Here is a 16,849-nt window from a genome sequence, read left to right as displayed (position 1 = left end):
AATAAAATATGACTAATACTATATATTCAAAGTGAAAAGCGGGGCAAATTGAAAAAGAGGTAGTGTGGAGAAGAAATGTGCAACATGGATTTACAATATCAAAAAGAAGATACGCTGTTCCCAGGATGTGCATTTAGTATGTAATGCAAAATGTTTGTCTGGGGGTGATAAAAGTCAGTGGGGGTCCCGGGCCTTGTCAATGAGGCCGGTAGTAGATGGTGAGATTGTGTATGTTTGGTCATGCATTATCTCTCACATTTCTAGCGCTGCAGGACTCAGTAAGAATCTAAAGAAGTCAAAGATTGCGCTGCCACTGTCAATATGTTCTGCACCGATGGCACCAGCTGTTCCTCATTGTCCCGGTTATGTATCGCAGTAATATCCCCTATATTGAGCTTTGTGTCACATTTCTGAGAAAAACAGTCCAGTACCTGTAATCCAGATGTTGGCTCACCCATGCTGTTATGCAAGCGTTTAATACCAGGTTTCAGGGAAGAGACTGTGTCATGAAAATTAGCAAAACTCAGATTGAAAACCGAGAATAATGTGGAGCGGTGTGTCTTCACCTCCACCAGCTGTTGAAGACACACACATAACATGCATGTACAAAGAACATGACTACATGTAACATGCATAGAGGACACACTGTAGCTTTACATGAAGGTCACGGGAAATGTTCCAGAATACACACCTGTGTGTTTCGTCCGCCACCTAATCTGCGCTGACCCTCGTTGCCATTGGTCCATCCCCATCCCCCTGGAGGCCATGGCAAACCAATGGGAGTGTGCGCTGCCGCATTCAGAGCTGGTGTTGCCCGTGGTGGAAAGTTTAAAAGAGTGTGTGTCCCGCTGCGCCTCAGCAGAAGCATCAATCAACATGATCCCCATTGTGCTGGCCTCAGTGCTCATTGCTAGCGGTAAGAACATCTGGCACCCCCTAATTCTGTGTGTAATTGTTTCTCCAGTTTCCAAGTGTGTGTGAGAGAGTGTGCCTGCCTGCATATTACCACACAGTGAGCTAGCATTGTGCACTTGAAAAGACAAATGATGCAGCATAAGTATACAACATGTATTGTTCTCTAACCTCATAAACACTCTATCTTATGTCTCATGTATCTTCCCTCTCCAGCCCTTGGGTGCGGCACCCCCACCATCGAGCCCCTGACTTCCCGTGTGGTCAATGGAGTCGACGCCAAGCCCCACAGCTGGCCCTGGCAGGTATGCTAATATAAACACATCTGTCTATGTTTTCGTATTAGCTGGTAAACCTTATGGGTCTGCTAATTAGTTTCCACATCCAGTGGCTATTGAAAACTCTAAATTAAATGGTTTTGAATTAATTTAGCAAAACCCCTCCCTAGATTCGCAACCTGCCGTATCCCTTAGCATGTCCTTATTTGTCTCCAGATCTCTCTGCAGTACGAGAGGAACGGTGCGTGGAGGCACACTTGTGGAGGATCTCTGATTGCTGCCAACTGGGTCATGACTGCTGCTCACTGCATCAAGTACCAGAGGAACACACACACACATCCACCAATGCCCACTACCACAAGTCACATTCTCACAGATATTCTGCACCACACTACTCGCCTAAATCTGCACCCTACACCCTATGAGAAAACAGAATCAGGCAAGGTCCAGAAGTGTCAAACTCAAATGTCATCCTCAAAAGAAAATACAGTCAAGGTCATCTGGACACTGCCCAATTAAAATACTGTTCCTCATCTTGCAGCCATAACTAATCATCAATTAGAGCTCATTACATCGTTCAACTGTGCATTAAATCTTCCGACTGGGTTAGCAAGGACCTAAACAATCTGTTCTCTCTTCCCTTCCAAAGCGAGAAGCTGAAATACAGAGTCCACGTGGGCAAACACAACCTGGTGGAGCTGGAGGCCGGCTCCAAGGCCATCTTGACCGACAAGATCATCGTCCACAGGCAGTGGAACCCGGTCCTAGTGGCCATCGGGTAAGAGACAAGCACTAAAACACAGCTCAAAGAGAAAGCGTGCCGCGACATGCAGTTCATCATAATCTCATCTGTTCTGTGTCGAGGTGATAGAGTGGGCCGACACTCAAAGTCCATTCATTCACTTCGGTCCAACACGTACCTTTGACACAAGTTCTCCATCTTCATAGAGCTCACGTTCCTGCACAGCCAATAAAAGTGTCTCGAAACATGAATAACAGTTGACCATTTAAACCATATTAGTGTATTACTCATAGTCAAATATGCAGCTGGATTTTGTCTTTAGAAATATTAGATAGATGCAGTAAGATTGAGATGTCTTTGTATACATAGCTGTGATAATAAGATACTATACTACTAATATTATATGGCAAATACAGATTGCAATGCTCAATTAGCGTTTTTAGTACGTTTTCCTCTCTCCTTCTTTCGTAGTATATTAAACAGTGACAGTAGACAACCTCCACGAGTCACTTTCTCTTTTTTTTCATGTGGTCCTTGCAGAAATGATATTGCCCTGATCAAGCTGTCGGAGTCCGTGACTTTGAGCGACCATGTGCAGCTGGCCTGTATCCCTGCAGCTGAGACTCTGCTGTCCAGCCTCTCCTCCTGCTACATCACCGGCTGGGGCAGGCTGTCCAGTAAGGCACTATTTACTGAAGGCTGTTTGCTTTTCAGACATTACATTTAGCTTAGCATATCTGGAATATCTTCATATAATCTGGGTTGGGCAGGTTACTTAAAAAATGGGTGCAGTTACAATGACTAGTTTCCTTTAAAAAAAAAATAAAAATGTAACCAGTAAGATTTCCTCCATACAATGAAGACAATATGATATGAGAAAATAAATATAAAACATCCATGGTGGCAGCCTGTTGCAGCAGCATTGTGTATATATATTTATTCTTTGTCCTTCTGCCGCTTTATTTTCTTATTTGTGCATTTTTTTTCGACTATTCGTTTGATTCTATTTGTACTTTTTTAATAATTCATGTGCAATGACTTTTAACACTGCTGCTGTTACAAATGTCCACACTTGGGATGAATCTATCTACACAGTATTTTTATTTAACAAATCAGTTGTCTCCCCAATGGATTTTGAAAAAAGAATTAAATTAATGAGCAAATGAATTCCGTATGCTTAACTATTTTAAGTACTGGACTACACAATAGTCATTACAAAGCATTTACCTGTAAATGTTTCTTCAAATGAGTTGTTGACTCCTTGGATATTGACAGAATATTAACAGCTGGAAGGCACAGCTTGCCGTGAACAGTCATTTTTCTCTTTTCTCCTTTTAACACAAAATAATAGCACATTTCCCACCCAGTGGAAACATTCTTTGAACTACAGGGACTGTAGATTTGCTACGGTTTCACTCAAGCCTGTGCTTCGTGATATACCCTTCTTAGCTTTAAAACGTATTGTAAAGAGTAAATCTTCTTAATTTAACTTTAAGATTATTACATAATCCTGTTTCATGTATTCTGTTACTCCCAAAGCCTGTTTATGTGTCAAAGTGTAATTGAACATTTTATTTCAGCTTAGCATATTTGAAATGTCTTCATGTAACTGTCCTTTAGGGTTTTATATGTGATGTTTGTGTAAATACCCAGCTGTGTAAGAGATGGTGGTTTCCCATGGAATAGATAGGATGTAAAGCCTATGCATGAGATTATAGCTGTATTCTTTCAGGGGGGGGATTACACCTAAATTGATATATTTGGTCGGTCTGTGAACTTGGCGCTTGGGGAAATGCTGTAGAGCAGATTTGGTGTGTGTGGAAGATGGTAATAGACTCTGTGTTCCAGCCGGAGGCTCCATTGCTGATAAGCTGCAGCAGGCTTTGATGCCTGTGGCCGACCATGAGACCTGCACGCAGTCCGACTGGTGGGGCGTCGCCATCAGGAGGTCCATGGTGTGTGCCGGAGGGGATGGAGTCGTCGGTGGATGCAACGTAAGTGTGTGTGTGTGTGAGTGAGTGAGTGTGTCAAAGAATGATTTCCCCTGGCTCAAATGCTGTGTGACTAAGATCACCTTTAAGCTTAACAGAGTACATTAACTCAAGTACTGTACTAAAGTACAACGTTGAGGTCCTTGCACATTAACAGAGTATTTTAATTTGATGCTACTTCATCTCCTATTTTAGAAGCCAATTCTGTACTTTGTTTCTCCACTACATGTATTTTACATCATTACATTATATATTCAAATTATTAGTTAATACAAAATAAATATAAATTATTGTTAAACATTGACACTTATACATTAAGATTTCCAGCAGCAGTATACAGAGTAATTAAAGTGTGCTCTACTTTTACCAGCTGTGATTAATACATGAATGCAATCTACTATTTCACTACTTTCACTTTTGGTAATATAATAAGATAAACAGCACTTTATTGATCCCAATTTTGGATTTCTTTTTGTATGCCAACACTAAATTCATATTTTCAATGAAGGACTTTTACTTTAATATATCTCTAAAATGTAGTATTGCTAGGTTTAATTAAGTAAAATCTTCTTCCTGCAAAATACATTGTCAAGCGTTTTGACCCTACTTTGGTATTACTGTTCTGTAATTATTTCAGTGATGCACATTTGAGTTTGAGGGCAAAAGGTGGGTTTAAATACAATTATACAAGGAATCAGGGGGGAAGCTCTTCTGCCTACACCGGAAAATATTCCCTGTGTCCCGTCGATGACACTTGGTGAAACAATGATTCTGATTGTGATTCTCACAGTTGGGCCCTGCCAGTCTCCCAGCAGCTCCACCAAATGAATAAAACATGAGCTCTCCTGCTCTCTCACTGTGTTTCCAGGGCGACTCCGGTGGTCCTTTGAACTGTCAGAACAGCGAGGGCACCTGGGAGGTCCACGGCATCGCCAGCTTCGTCTCTGGTCTTGGCTGCAGCTATGTGAAGAAACCCACCGTGTTCACCAGAGTCTCCGCTTTCAACGACTGGATCGACGAGGTCAGTGCCTCCACTTGGCCCTCAGTGAATGCTCCTCATGGTTTCAACCTAATGACTGAATGTTTGTGTTTTCAGGTCATGATGAGCAACTAAAGAAGATGAAGTGTCAATAAATTATTTAAAGAAAAGTGCATTGGTCTTGTGTGTGTTCAATCAAATCTAGCAGACTCTCACATCTGATAAACTCACATCCGGATGAATAATGAATGCCACATTAACTGACTCTGTGCCTTCCCATGAGGCGAGCTATACATGGAAACAATGTCAACCAATATCCAGCAGGTGTCCTCATTCACTCATGATAGGAAATTAGTTCTGACAGCTTCCCAAATCAGGACACTGTGCAGAATGACCAATGTTTCTGACTGCCAAAAACAGCAACACACAGACACCGATAACTCATATGAAACCAGCATCATGGTCAATCAATGATAGGTCAAATAGCACCGTTCCATATTGGATGAGTGAATGACGTAATGTTATGAAATCTCTTCATGTGAAATATGAATCTAATATCCCAGCTTGAAACTGACCTGCTTGTCCGTGTGCCCTTTGAATAGGAGGGCTTTATGAAAACCACAATACTAGGAGTCTATCTTCCCTCATGATAATAGCGCTGTGAAACTGAGAAAAGGCCACGGCAAAGTTGAGATTAACACTTCTGTCATTTTCTTTTCCTTTTGTGAGGAGAAATTAAATTGCCTCTTGTTTCTTTCTTTAGTTTTTTTTATCTCACTCTTTTTCTCATTTGAAAGATTCTCACGCAGACACACACACTGATAACTTTTGACAGTGTAATGGAGGTGTGCGAGCATCTTCATTGACATGAGAGGCAGTGTTCAGACATGACACATCCTGCAAGAGGAAGTAATAATTAATGTGTGTGTGTGTGTGTGCACCCGCCTGCATGCATGTGTGAGTGTGTAAGAGCAGGCAGAGGGAGAGACAGAGAGTTAGTGTTTGTCTGTGTTTCTCTCGAGCTTTATCTGAGTGCATTTCTCTGATATGATGAATCACTCTTCTGAAGAAGCTTTCTCTGGAGTATCAGTCTGTGATCAGTGATAACTCTCCCATGCAGCCTTTCAAGAAGTGCTGCTCCCTGACTAATTCAGTCTGATTTGGATGAAAAATGAAGGTATGCAAGGATATTGCCTGTCTACATTTCAAGTGGATACTTAAAAATAAACCCGTACATTTTTTACTAGCACTTTGTTTTGTTCCAGTAATGCTGATGCAACACTGCATGAATATGTGAGTGGAGTAATTCATCAAAATGCAATAAAATAACAAGGTTAAACATTCATTAAGTTTTTTCTGAAATCATCCAATCATGGTGTTAAAATGAGGATGAACTGATAGTCTTATAACTAATATGACTGCTGAAGTCTTTATAATGACTGTTATAAATGAATATTTCACACGATGTGAGCCAATTTCTCCAATTGTGTATGCATTTAATTGAGTTTAGCTACCACATCATCACTATATTTCATATTTAATTAAAACACAGTACTTCTTGAAGTATTGCTAATAGCCAACCAGCCAAACACTTTGACATGAGCCGCTGCTCTCTCCGTCCCCCTGGAAAACTTTTTTTCTAAAGCCATGGGTGAAAATGGAGCCTCAAAAGAATGCTTTGTCCCTGCTTGAACTTTGTGGGTCATGGTGCCCCACTCCCAACCACACACACACACACACACAACATCACACACACACACACACACACACACACACACACACACAACACACACACACACACACAACAACACACACACAACACACACACACACACACACACACACACAAACACACACACACACACACACACACACACACACACACAGACACACCACACACACACACACACCACACACACACACACACACACACACACACACACACACACACACACACACACACACACACACACACACACACACACACACACACACAAAGACAGGGAGACAGAGAGCCTTGCAGAACCCCCCAGGGACACCCCGCTTTTGTGCTGAATACCAATGAGGACAAGAGGAGGCAACACGTTTGTTTTTAAGTTTGTGCAGCTGCTATTCAGATCCATGCAACTTTTCTCAAGTTTACTATGCGGGGGAGGGGGGAATGTGTTTGTAATGCACAACAGCTCTGCCTGTGGGTTAGACAAAAATAATGACAAAATTATGCTTGAAATGAATCATTCTGCACAATCATTGCACAACTAGCCTTGTCTTTTGAAGTCATATTAACCTATTATAAGTATCTAAAGCATCCTGCCCTGCTGAAAAAAACAGCTTAGACCAACTTAGCTGGTCAGGCTGGTTGACCAGCCTGACCAACCAGCCTGACCAACTAAGTTGACCAGCCTGGCTGGTTTAGAGGGGTGTTGGACACTTTAGCTGGCCAGGATGGCTGGTTTAGCTGGTGCACCATGCTAAACCAGCCATCCTGGCCAGCTAAAACAAACAGCATACCAGCATAATATGCTGGTATGCTGGGCTGCTCACCAGCATCCATCTATCACCAGTTTATGTTTAATAATAGTATTAAATATACCATGCTGGAAGCTTACCAGGATTCCAGGTGACCAGCATACAGTACATTGTTTAAATACTGGTATGATTATTTAAACTAGAGAACATAAATATATTACAAAGATTCATTGTGCATTTCTGTGTGTTGAAGCCACTTCTTGAAGCAAACTGAAAATAAATGTACAGATATAAGTACACTGTAAAAAGAAAACTTGACATTTACGTTAACATTTGGGCTGCTGTGGTTGCCAGAACTGTTAAAGTATGGTAAAATACATTACAAATTACAGTTGGTTGGCATAGACGTTACAGTCAACAATTGCTTATGGTGAATTACAATGGCAAGAACAAATAGAGCTAGTGTACACGGTGCAGCTGTCTTATCTGGGAAATAGAAGAATCGGATCAGGATTCGGTATTGGCAGACAATCAATATCAAATGAATCGGATCATTATTAGCATCAGCACTTGATCACCTTTGTCGACTTGCAGCCTAAATACAAAGATAACTCCACTCCTCTCCTACCACTGCTTACCTCTAATGAGCCTTGGTAGAACTAGTGTCCGAGTCATCGGGTCCAGAACTGACTGAAGACATGTGGAACAGAGTACAGGCATGGTTCCATGTACAGGGAACTGGAACTTTGAACAGGTGTTTTCATCTTTTCTGCCTGAAGATTCACAACTTCTTGATCAGATGTTTGATGTGGGCTGGCATGATCCTTTCTGCAGCGATAAATAAAGAAAACAAAGAAAACATTTATAATAAATTAATAATAGTAATGATGGTAACAACAATAATATTAGTACAACTATTTATATAGCACTTACACAATTGCAAAGTGATTCTCACAACAAAAATAAAGAACAAAACAATACCAACAATAAAAAAACAAATTATTATAGGAATGTTAAGAGACAAAGAAATGATAAACATTCTGAGAGGTCGACTACTACAATGAGCAGTCCCAATAGAAATAGGTCTAGATTTCTTTTATTTTGTGTTGGATGATTTGTTTTATTGATTGCTGATGGATGTTAAGATGTGTTTTACAATTATAACAAAAAGATTATTGTAATTGGAATCAAAAAGATTGCAAATCATAGTTTTAATAAAATCACTAGCAATATATTATATATATACAACAGCAGTAAAGCATTAAGTTGCTAAATTAACGTTGTACACTGAACTGTAAAACAACTTACCACTATTTAGGAAAGGATCAGAATCAGAAGGATTGACTAGTAGGACAGCGAAGAGGTGGAGAAGGTCTCTGTCATGTACAACCATTGGTATATGTTACACCTGAAAGAAAGATAAGGAAATAAGACAACACAGGAGGACAAACATTTTCTTAAAGGTGGGGTAGGTAAGTTTGAGAAACCGGCTCGAGATACACTTTTTGTTATATTCCATGGAATGCTCTTAACATCCCGATAGCAATGAATATCTTAAGGGCTTTGACAAAAAATCCATAAAAAAATGTCATCTGTGGAAGCCGTAGTACTGTAAAAAGCACGACCAATCATTTTAGCCGGCCCGGCTAAAATAACTGGCCTACCTGCCTGTCAGCCTTCCATCTGTGCACAAACTTATCTCGTGCCCTCATTGGTCATGTGCGCGTTTGTGTGTGTTGGAGGAGGGGCACTGTAAGGAAGAAGCAGATTTCTTCCGGCTGTGTATTTTCAAATTCTAGCTCACTCGAGCTGGTTTCTCCAAAATTACCTACCCCACCTTTAAGTAAAAGACCAAATCATGTCAAGCTTTAACTTGAGCCTGTTTTTTCAGTCTTTACAATGCACTGTTGGAAATTACATTCCAAAGGCTCAATTCAAACTCAATACCATAAATAACTGGGTACCAAAGTGCTTTACCTGATAGAACACGTTCCACACGGAGCAGCAACCATCCGGCTCGGCCTTTTGCTGCATATCATCTCCTCCCTCTCTCTCTCTGGTGTTAGGTTCCAGTAGATCTCTACTATCCAATACAACTGAAATTCCCCAAAAAATCATATTAAAAAAAGTTAAAAACAATAACTTGCTTTTGGCATTGAAATGGATTAGAATCTCACCTTTTTCCTGGATGTCAGGAAGGCCAGGAAGTCATTCCCTTCAAGTCCGCAACCAGTCATAGGAGTTCAAATGCAAAGCCTGACTGATGACAAGAGCGGGAGACTTACATTTTACAATTATATTTTAAATTAATACCAGAGCAGTGTGTACATAGGCCCTGTACGACATGCAGAGAACAGATCAAATCCCCTGACAGACTCACACACTTTGGTGATGTCCTCATCTGATGTTTCATTTTTTAGCAGCAAAGCAACATTACTCAAAGTACATGTCGAACCCAACTCATTTACAGTAGGCTATGTTGTTCATCTCCTCAACAATGGTCTGTATCATTGAGTAGAAAAAAACTGTCCCTACAATTTCAGGTAGATTAACACACATTTGTAAGAAAAGTTTACAATGAAGCATCCTCTTTGTATTAAGCGAGCTGCCACAGAAAGTACAGCTTAACATGCTAACCTTTGGTGAGCTACAGTTAGCTAACTTCATGTTCAACACAAAACCTCTAATGGCATTACATTGACAATTTTAAACAAAACGTAACTCTCTCAACTTGTAAGATAACGTTAAATTAACTTACCCTTAAATAACTACATCACCTTTTTCAGGGGAAAAACAAACTGCAGAAAACGTTAGCTGCTAACTGTTGTTAGCTAAGACAGCTAGCTCTTGTTAAGGGAAGTAACATTAGCCTCCTAGCAAACGTAAGGTTAAGTTAACATTAACGTAACGTTGTAAGAAAGCAAAACGAACCTTCGAGAAAGCTTTTATTCTCAGACTTGGTGAAATTGTGTAGTGTTGCTTATCTCCAGAAGGACTTTTAGTGCTTCCCAATAGACAGAGCTGTAGTATCTAAGTTTAATAAGGATTTTTTTTGCATCATGTTTTACTTTACTTTTGATTGTTTGCTGCAATTATCCTGTACAAAAGTGTAGGGACGGTGGGATGTTCTCAGAGGTGTGTGATAGGAAAAGCCCTTGATGGGATGTCCAAGCTTTTTTGTATTAATAGCTCAGTAGTAAGGGACTCAGAGGAGACGGTGGGAGGGAGGGAGGTGAGGGGGAGGGGTTTGGGATGATGAGCAGCCACTCTGACAGATACATCTCCGCTCGGTCGCGCTGCGCCTCTCCAGACTTCATGGGTGCTGACCGCCCTGTTCCTGCTGTCCAGCCATATTGTCAAACGCTCGGGCAGAGTTTGGTGACCTACTTCGCAGAAAAAGTTCCCGCCACACAAACAATTGGGTGAGGATCGCTGTAAGATTGTATATGAACGCGTTTTGCTGCCAAAGCGCGCATAAAAGGAGAGGACACTGAAGTACAGACGCATGGATACCGAACACCTGGAGAATTAGGTAGGCTGATGTATCAAATGTTTTTTGTGCTTAGCCTGAAGTGGCACTGCAAGTACAAACAGCAAACAACAACTACTTTTGTTTAGCTCTTCTTTCATTATGTCCACACATAAGTATTACAAAAATATACAGTATGTTGGAGTTATTGGATGTTTGTGTACTGGAAACAGCAGCCTATATCCCCAATTAGTTTAGTTTAGTTTATTTGTTTATAGTGTCGTGGACAGTCCCCATTGATCAACTGTCACAAAAAATAGTAAATGGGGCAGCTTTAGCCAACCTTGCTAATTTCCAACTGTTGTCCCCGGCCAAATGATAATAGACATCCTTAAAATACAATACATCAACAGCATTAGTTATAAAAAAAGGACAAAAGACTAGTAGATAGAGGCGAAAGGATAAAAGAGTACAATCAAATGCAAACAACACACGTTACTACATACATGTCACATATAGCACATAAAAAGCAATAAAGACCATTTAAAGTGCTTGAAAGTATTTGAACATATGCAATTGTCTATATAATAATTTTGTATAATATCCGCAAGTAATAAGCCACTACTGTTTACCTTTATAAGAAGATCAATTATTAAATGCCTGAGTATGCCCTGCTATTTAGCAGAAGTAGATGTATTTCATAGCCAGTGTCAACACTGACACTTCCCTGCCTCATGGGGAAGTTGTTGCCATGCAGCTGGTGTTGACACAGAGTTGGGAGAAAGGGGAGACTGTTCAATCACATCGAGATGGAGTTCACTCAATCTGATAGTCCACTGCAAGGTGATGCATAATGCACAAACATTTGCCTGTTTTCCATGTGGTCACTGGCAGCAGGAGGCACATGTTTGTGAGTGTAGTTGTATATGGCACACAGTGTTTGTTGCATGTTGCCTGTATTTGCATGCGTTTACATTAGATTGTTTGCATCTGCACACAAAAGGCCTCTTATGTCTGTCAATGGCATCATTCATACACACACGCATCCAAGCACAAGCTCGCATTCATGAAGCATTTTGCTTCTGCATGACACCAGTATCAACTCAAGCTTAACCGCTTCCTGCTACAGCCACACAGCTCAGACCCACAATGCAACAGGGAGACTGTAGTTATCTGTGTATTGATTGTGGCCTGAGGAAATGTGTGCATGTGTGTGTTTATGCATGTTTGTGTGGTGGGTCGCTCATGTGCTGATGATCTTTGGACCTTTAAATCTACCAAAACAAACAGTTAACTGACATGCTGACACTTTATTGTATGAATGCTGTGCCGTGTGTTTGACATCTTATGCACACCAACATTCACTAAAGATTTCCAAGTAATCTATGGAAAGGAAAGCTATCCTCTTTTTGAGTAATAGTAGGACCCTAACACATTTGCTTTCCTCCACTGTGGCCATCGGGTGAAACAGAGCTATCTTGCATTCAGAGGAAATGTATTTATCATGCAAATGAGGACAAATTATGCGGCACACTCATCTACTTTGGGCAGCATGGGTTATGAAAATGTGCTATAATTGGGGATAATGGACAATTGGTGCAACATACTTTTGGTGTTATTTGTTGTTGTTTATTGCTATACACAACTCTGATTGTATGAAATCAATCTAAGCATGCAAACCCTCTGTTCCAATAGCCACACTCATTTCTATCTAAAAACACACAGATTATTCCCTTTTCATCTATCTGTCCTCTTATACCCTAGAGCAGGGGTGTCAAACTCAATTTCATCGTGGGCCACATTAGCATTATGGTTGCACTCAAAGGGCCGGTTGTAACTATATAAAAATACATATATAAATACATAATATATATGAAATAATGTATTATATGACATTATTGCCTCTGCATTGGATTATTATCGGATAGGGTAATATCTTCATAATTAACTACGTCTGAAAGCAGAAGTCTAGGGCAAATAATTGAAAGTCTCTTCAGTGCGCATGCCACAAAATGAGATGCATTGTGGGACATATAGTTTATGGGCAACCTGCTTCTGTAAGATAAGATAAGATAAGATGGACCTTTATTAATCCCCGTGGGGAAATGCAGTAGTTTAACAGCAACAGGGTGAGATTGAAAAACAGGACAGCACAGATTCACACAGATTAATACAATTAAGGATAAATCAAAGATAAAAAAAAGAAAGATAAATAACTATAAAAATAAGAAATTAATTAAAATGAACATATATAGATATACTGTAAAGTATATGTAACCGTATAATAAACGCATTATATTCTTTGCAAGCTCTTGCGGGCCACATCAAATGAAGTCGCGGGCCGGATTTGGCCCCCGGGCCTTGAGTTTGACACCCCTGCCCGAGAGTACACACTCCTTGCTTTCCCTTTAACTGACATGTTAAACTTGTCACTTTACATGTAGTGTCACCTGACTTCTGCAGAAGAAGTTTGGATGTTTTGGAAATATTCTGCAGTGCAGTGAGGGCACTTTTATTGACAGTAATCCCAGTTGGTGATTATGAGGGTTCATTCCCCCGCAGCGATGCCACCAGCATCTCGAGAGGGACCCATCTGATACAAACAGAAAGCGACTTTATGCGCTCAAATGCATCACTGCCACCAACTCTGACTTGAAGCTATCCATCTTTGTTTGGCTGACTCATAAAATAGCTATAAAGGGAAGGATAAATAAGGAATTAGTTCTCAATAGCAAGCTTGGACTGTTGCAGTGTTGCCCTCAGTAGGAGAGAGGAGGAAATATGGTCTCATTATAGAAATGCTTTAAGAGAGAAGTGAGAGGGGTTTAGAAGCAAGGAGATGAGCTCTAGTTTTTATCTATTAGACTCTAAGAGGGAAAATATTCACACTGATGCTTCTCTCCCTCGCTGTCAATCTCTCTCTCTCACACACACACACGAGTACACCTCAGTGACCCATTTAATATCTGCCAAAGAAACTGGCAACTACATTCCCACACGTTCCTCCCGAAAACAAATTACTGCAGAAACTCATTCAAAATAATTCAGCGAGAAAAAGTGCGTACTGGCACCTTCTTTATCAGTGTAATAACTTCATTGCTCTCTGCCTGTGTATAGGAAACAAGACGGGAAAATAATGTCTCAACCACACAGCGCCGGCCGCAGCCCAGAGGCACTTTTTTGTCCTTTAATACTTTTCTATCATCCGCAGATTATAATACATAACAAAGTCACGAGAATGATGTTTTCTCTGAACCTCTCTGACATTTTTCCGTGCACATTACAAGAGATGATGTGATAACGGTCCCTTGTGTAGCTTTATTAAAAAAACGTTGTAATGCTCTCATTGCCCCTTGAAGTAATCTTGAGAATAAGACCCATTTGTAGACACTGGATATATCTGTCCCGTATGTACGACTGCAGGTGTAAAGCCACTAAGTCATCTTCACAGAGCTGACCTCATAGTAGACTCAGCATGGCGCATGTGACAGACTGTGGCCATGTATGCCAAAGTGTGTGAGTGTGTGTGTGAGTGAGTGAGTGAGTGAGTGAGTGAGTGAGTGAGTGAGTGAGTGAGTGAGTGAGTGAGTGAGTGAGTGAGTGAGTGAGTGAGTGAGTGAGTGAGTGAGTGTGTGTGTGTGTGTGTGTGTGTGTGTGTGTGTGTGTGTGTGTGTGTGTAAGGATTAGGCTTGTGTGCACGTGGTGGTTCAATAAACTCATGTGATCCATTTCCTTTCTTTTCAGGTGCATTGTGTGGAGGTAAAATGCCCAAAGTGGCCCCGGTTGCCGCCCTCTGATCCACCTGAGATGTGATCATGAGTCTGGAGACTACAGTCCCGTCAGCCATGGAGCCCGATCCGAGGACGGGCCTCTCTGTGTGGGCCATTATAGCCATCGCTTGCAACTCTGTGGTGGGCGTCCTCATCCTCATCCTCTTCGGGATCATCTACAAGGCCTGCAAGGTGCCTTCACACCAAGACAAAATGCCAGTTTTCACAGCGATGCCGGAGAAGAAGAAGAAGAAGAAGCCTGAACAGAAGTACCTGCTGACTGCAGCCTGATCACGGCGGACAGGCACTTGAGATGTTATTCAACTTCGTCCATTTAGTTGAGCTGAGGACAAGCTTTATTTCTCTTCTCCAACCACATCATGCTCACATTTCTTCCCCATCATCCCCTCATGTACAGCATTCAGCAGACTGTAGAGTGAGCTAACTGCATTAAGAGTTGCAGCAAGGCCAACAACAACAACAACAGCAAGCAGGCCCAATCCTCTTATCTCTGCGGTGCGTCGCTGGGACTGTCCATCTGTCGGTCTGTTTGCTCTACTCTACACAGGCAGACCATGTTCTCCTACTCTACTCCATCCATTCTCATTCCTCCATACGACACCACTGAGAGGGTGTGGTGGAGAAACTGCAAAGACACCATGTGTTGTAACGTGAGAGTTTGGGGCGATGAGGTTGGTTGACAGCCATAATAACATGTTGGAGGTACGGAGGAAAAGCAGCTCTCAAACAGCTGCAGCACGACTGACGTCAACAACAGAGCTGCCAAAAGCCTAACAGAGTCAGGAAGGAGAGAGAAGCTGCTGGGAAAGTGAGCGACAACCAGGCGGAGAGGGAGACAGACGGAGATAAAAGGACAGACATTTGGTGGGGACGATAAACTGCTGGGAAAGAATCGGAGAGGGGATGCTTTGATGTTGTTGTTTACAGAGAGGCAGCCCGAGGCTCCGATTTGACAGACTCCCTATTTGACACACAAGCTTCCACCGATCCGACTCCCATGAGATTAAAAGTAGCAGCAAAAATGTTACTCGTGTCCCAGTGTGCCTCTTTTCATTTTGTTAGCTCCTCTACAAGTGAAATAAGATATTTATTCGTAGCTGACTGAACACTCACTGTCAGGAGGGAAGATCGCATGTATTGGAGTGACTGCACTGCGGCTAACACGTTTACTGTGTGATGTCAATATTGTCAGAAGGGAAGGAAATGTGACAAGCCATTAATAAATGTTTCTCCACATCATCAGAATAACAAGGGCTGCCTTTCTATTCATGAGGTTTGTCGTGTGTCGTACATACAATGATGATTCATTAAAAAGGCTCTTCACAGAAATGTTCTTTATTATGTCTCTGAGAAACATAACATCTAATATCAGGTGTTGTTAATTTGTGATTTTGATAATTGATAAGCATTATATTTCTGTGCACAATTAATGATGAACAGTAATGTAAGTGACTCATTTGGTATAAGATAACGCGTTTAAATCACAATGAAGTAGCAGCTATTGTGAGCATTTCCTTTCATATCAATGTACATGAACTACTTTTTTTTTCCAACTTGCACAAAATTACAACTTTGAAAGAAAAACGTTGGACTTTGGAAACTTGCAGTGGTCATTTGTCAATACATGTTATACTCTACACAGAATACCTGGTGACGAACATAGGAATATGCTGCTGCCCAACCAAAGAACAGCTATTGTTTAATTTTGTAATTGCCAATGTGCTCTGGTGCTACTGATGAGTTAATTTTTTTACTAACACAATAAACTAATTCAATCTTTTGTATAACCGTGTACTCCGCAATCAATGTTTCCATGCACCCTTTGTGTATTAGCGTTAATGGCCCTACAAATGATTTAAACATGAGGAAATAATGACTCTTAGCAGCGACCCACATCCTGTTCAACAGCAGCAACTAAAACCGTATCCAGTGACTACAACATACCATAATGATATCAGAACAAAACGTTGGACATGTAGTTAAATAATGAACTTGTAGTAAGTGCAATCTTTAGGTTCTTGTACTTGAATATTTCTATTCATGGTATACTTACTTATTGTATTTCTACTTCATTACATTTTATTATGATTGATTTGACAGCTATACTGCCCTAAAATGGCAAACCATCGGACAAAAGCACACACTGGCAGATGTCTTATAGGTACTAAAGTGGTGGTGCACTATTCAAATCAAATCAAATCAAGGTTTATTCATAAAGC

At 41.0% G+C, this 16,849-nt stretch overlaps 1 protein-coding gene and 1 long non-coding RNA gene across 2 annotated transcripts; both read left to right on the top strand.

Moving 5' to 3' along the window:
• The first annotated feature begins 717 nt into the window (after positions 1-717).
• On the top strand, positions 718-5,037 carry ela3l (elastase 3 like). The gene is made up of 8 exons (XM_034148680.1): positions 718-916; positions 1,129-1,217; positions 1,407-1,504; positions 1,840-1,968; positions 2,473-2,609; positions 3,781-3,926; positions 4,792-4,944; positions 5,020-5,037. Exons 1-8 carry the CDS (start codon positions 766-768, stop codon positions 5,035-5,037), a joined length of 921 nt encoding a protein of 306 aa, XP_034004571.1. The 5' UTR covers positions 718-765.
• Positions 5,038-10,645: 5,608 nt separating this feature from the next.
• LOC117496959 lies at positions 10,646-16,414 on the top strand. Its single transcript, XR_004557332.1, has 2 exons — positions 10,646-10,902; positions 14,584-16,414. It is a non-coding gene; the product is annotated as an uncharacterized LOC117496959 (long non-coding RNA).
• Positions 16,415-16,849: the final 435 nt, after the last annotated feature.

The sequence above is a fragment of the Trematomus bernacchii genome, unplaced genomic scaffold (assembly GCF_902827165.1).
Source record: "Trematomus bernacchii unplaced genomic scaffold, fTreBer1.1, whole genome shotgun sequence".
Classification (NCBI taxonomy): domain Eukaryota; kingdom Metazoa; phylum Chordata; class Actinopteri; order Perciformes; family Nototheniidae; genus Trematomus; species Trematomus bernacchii.
The sequence above is the reverse complement of the archived record's forward strand: the minus strand, read 5'-3'. Positions and strand labels throughout refer to the sequence as shown.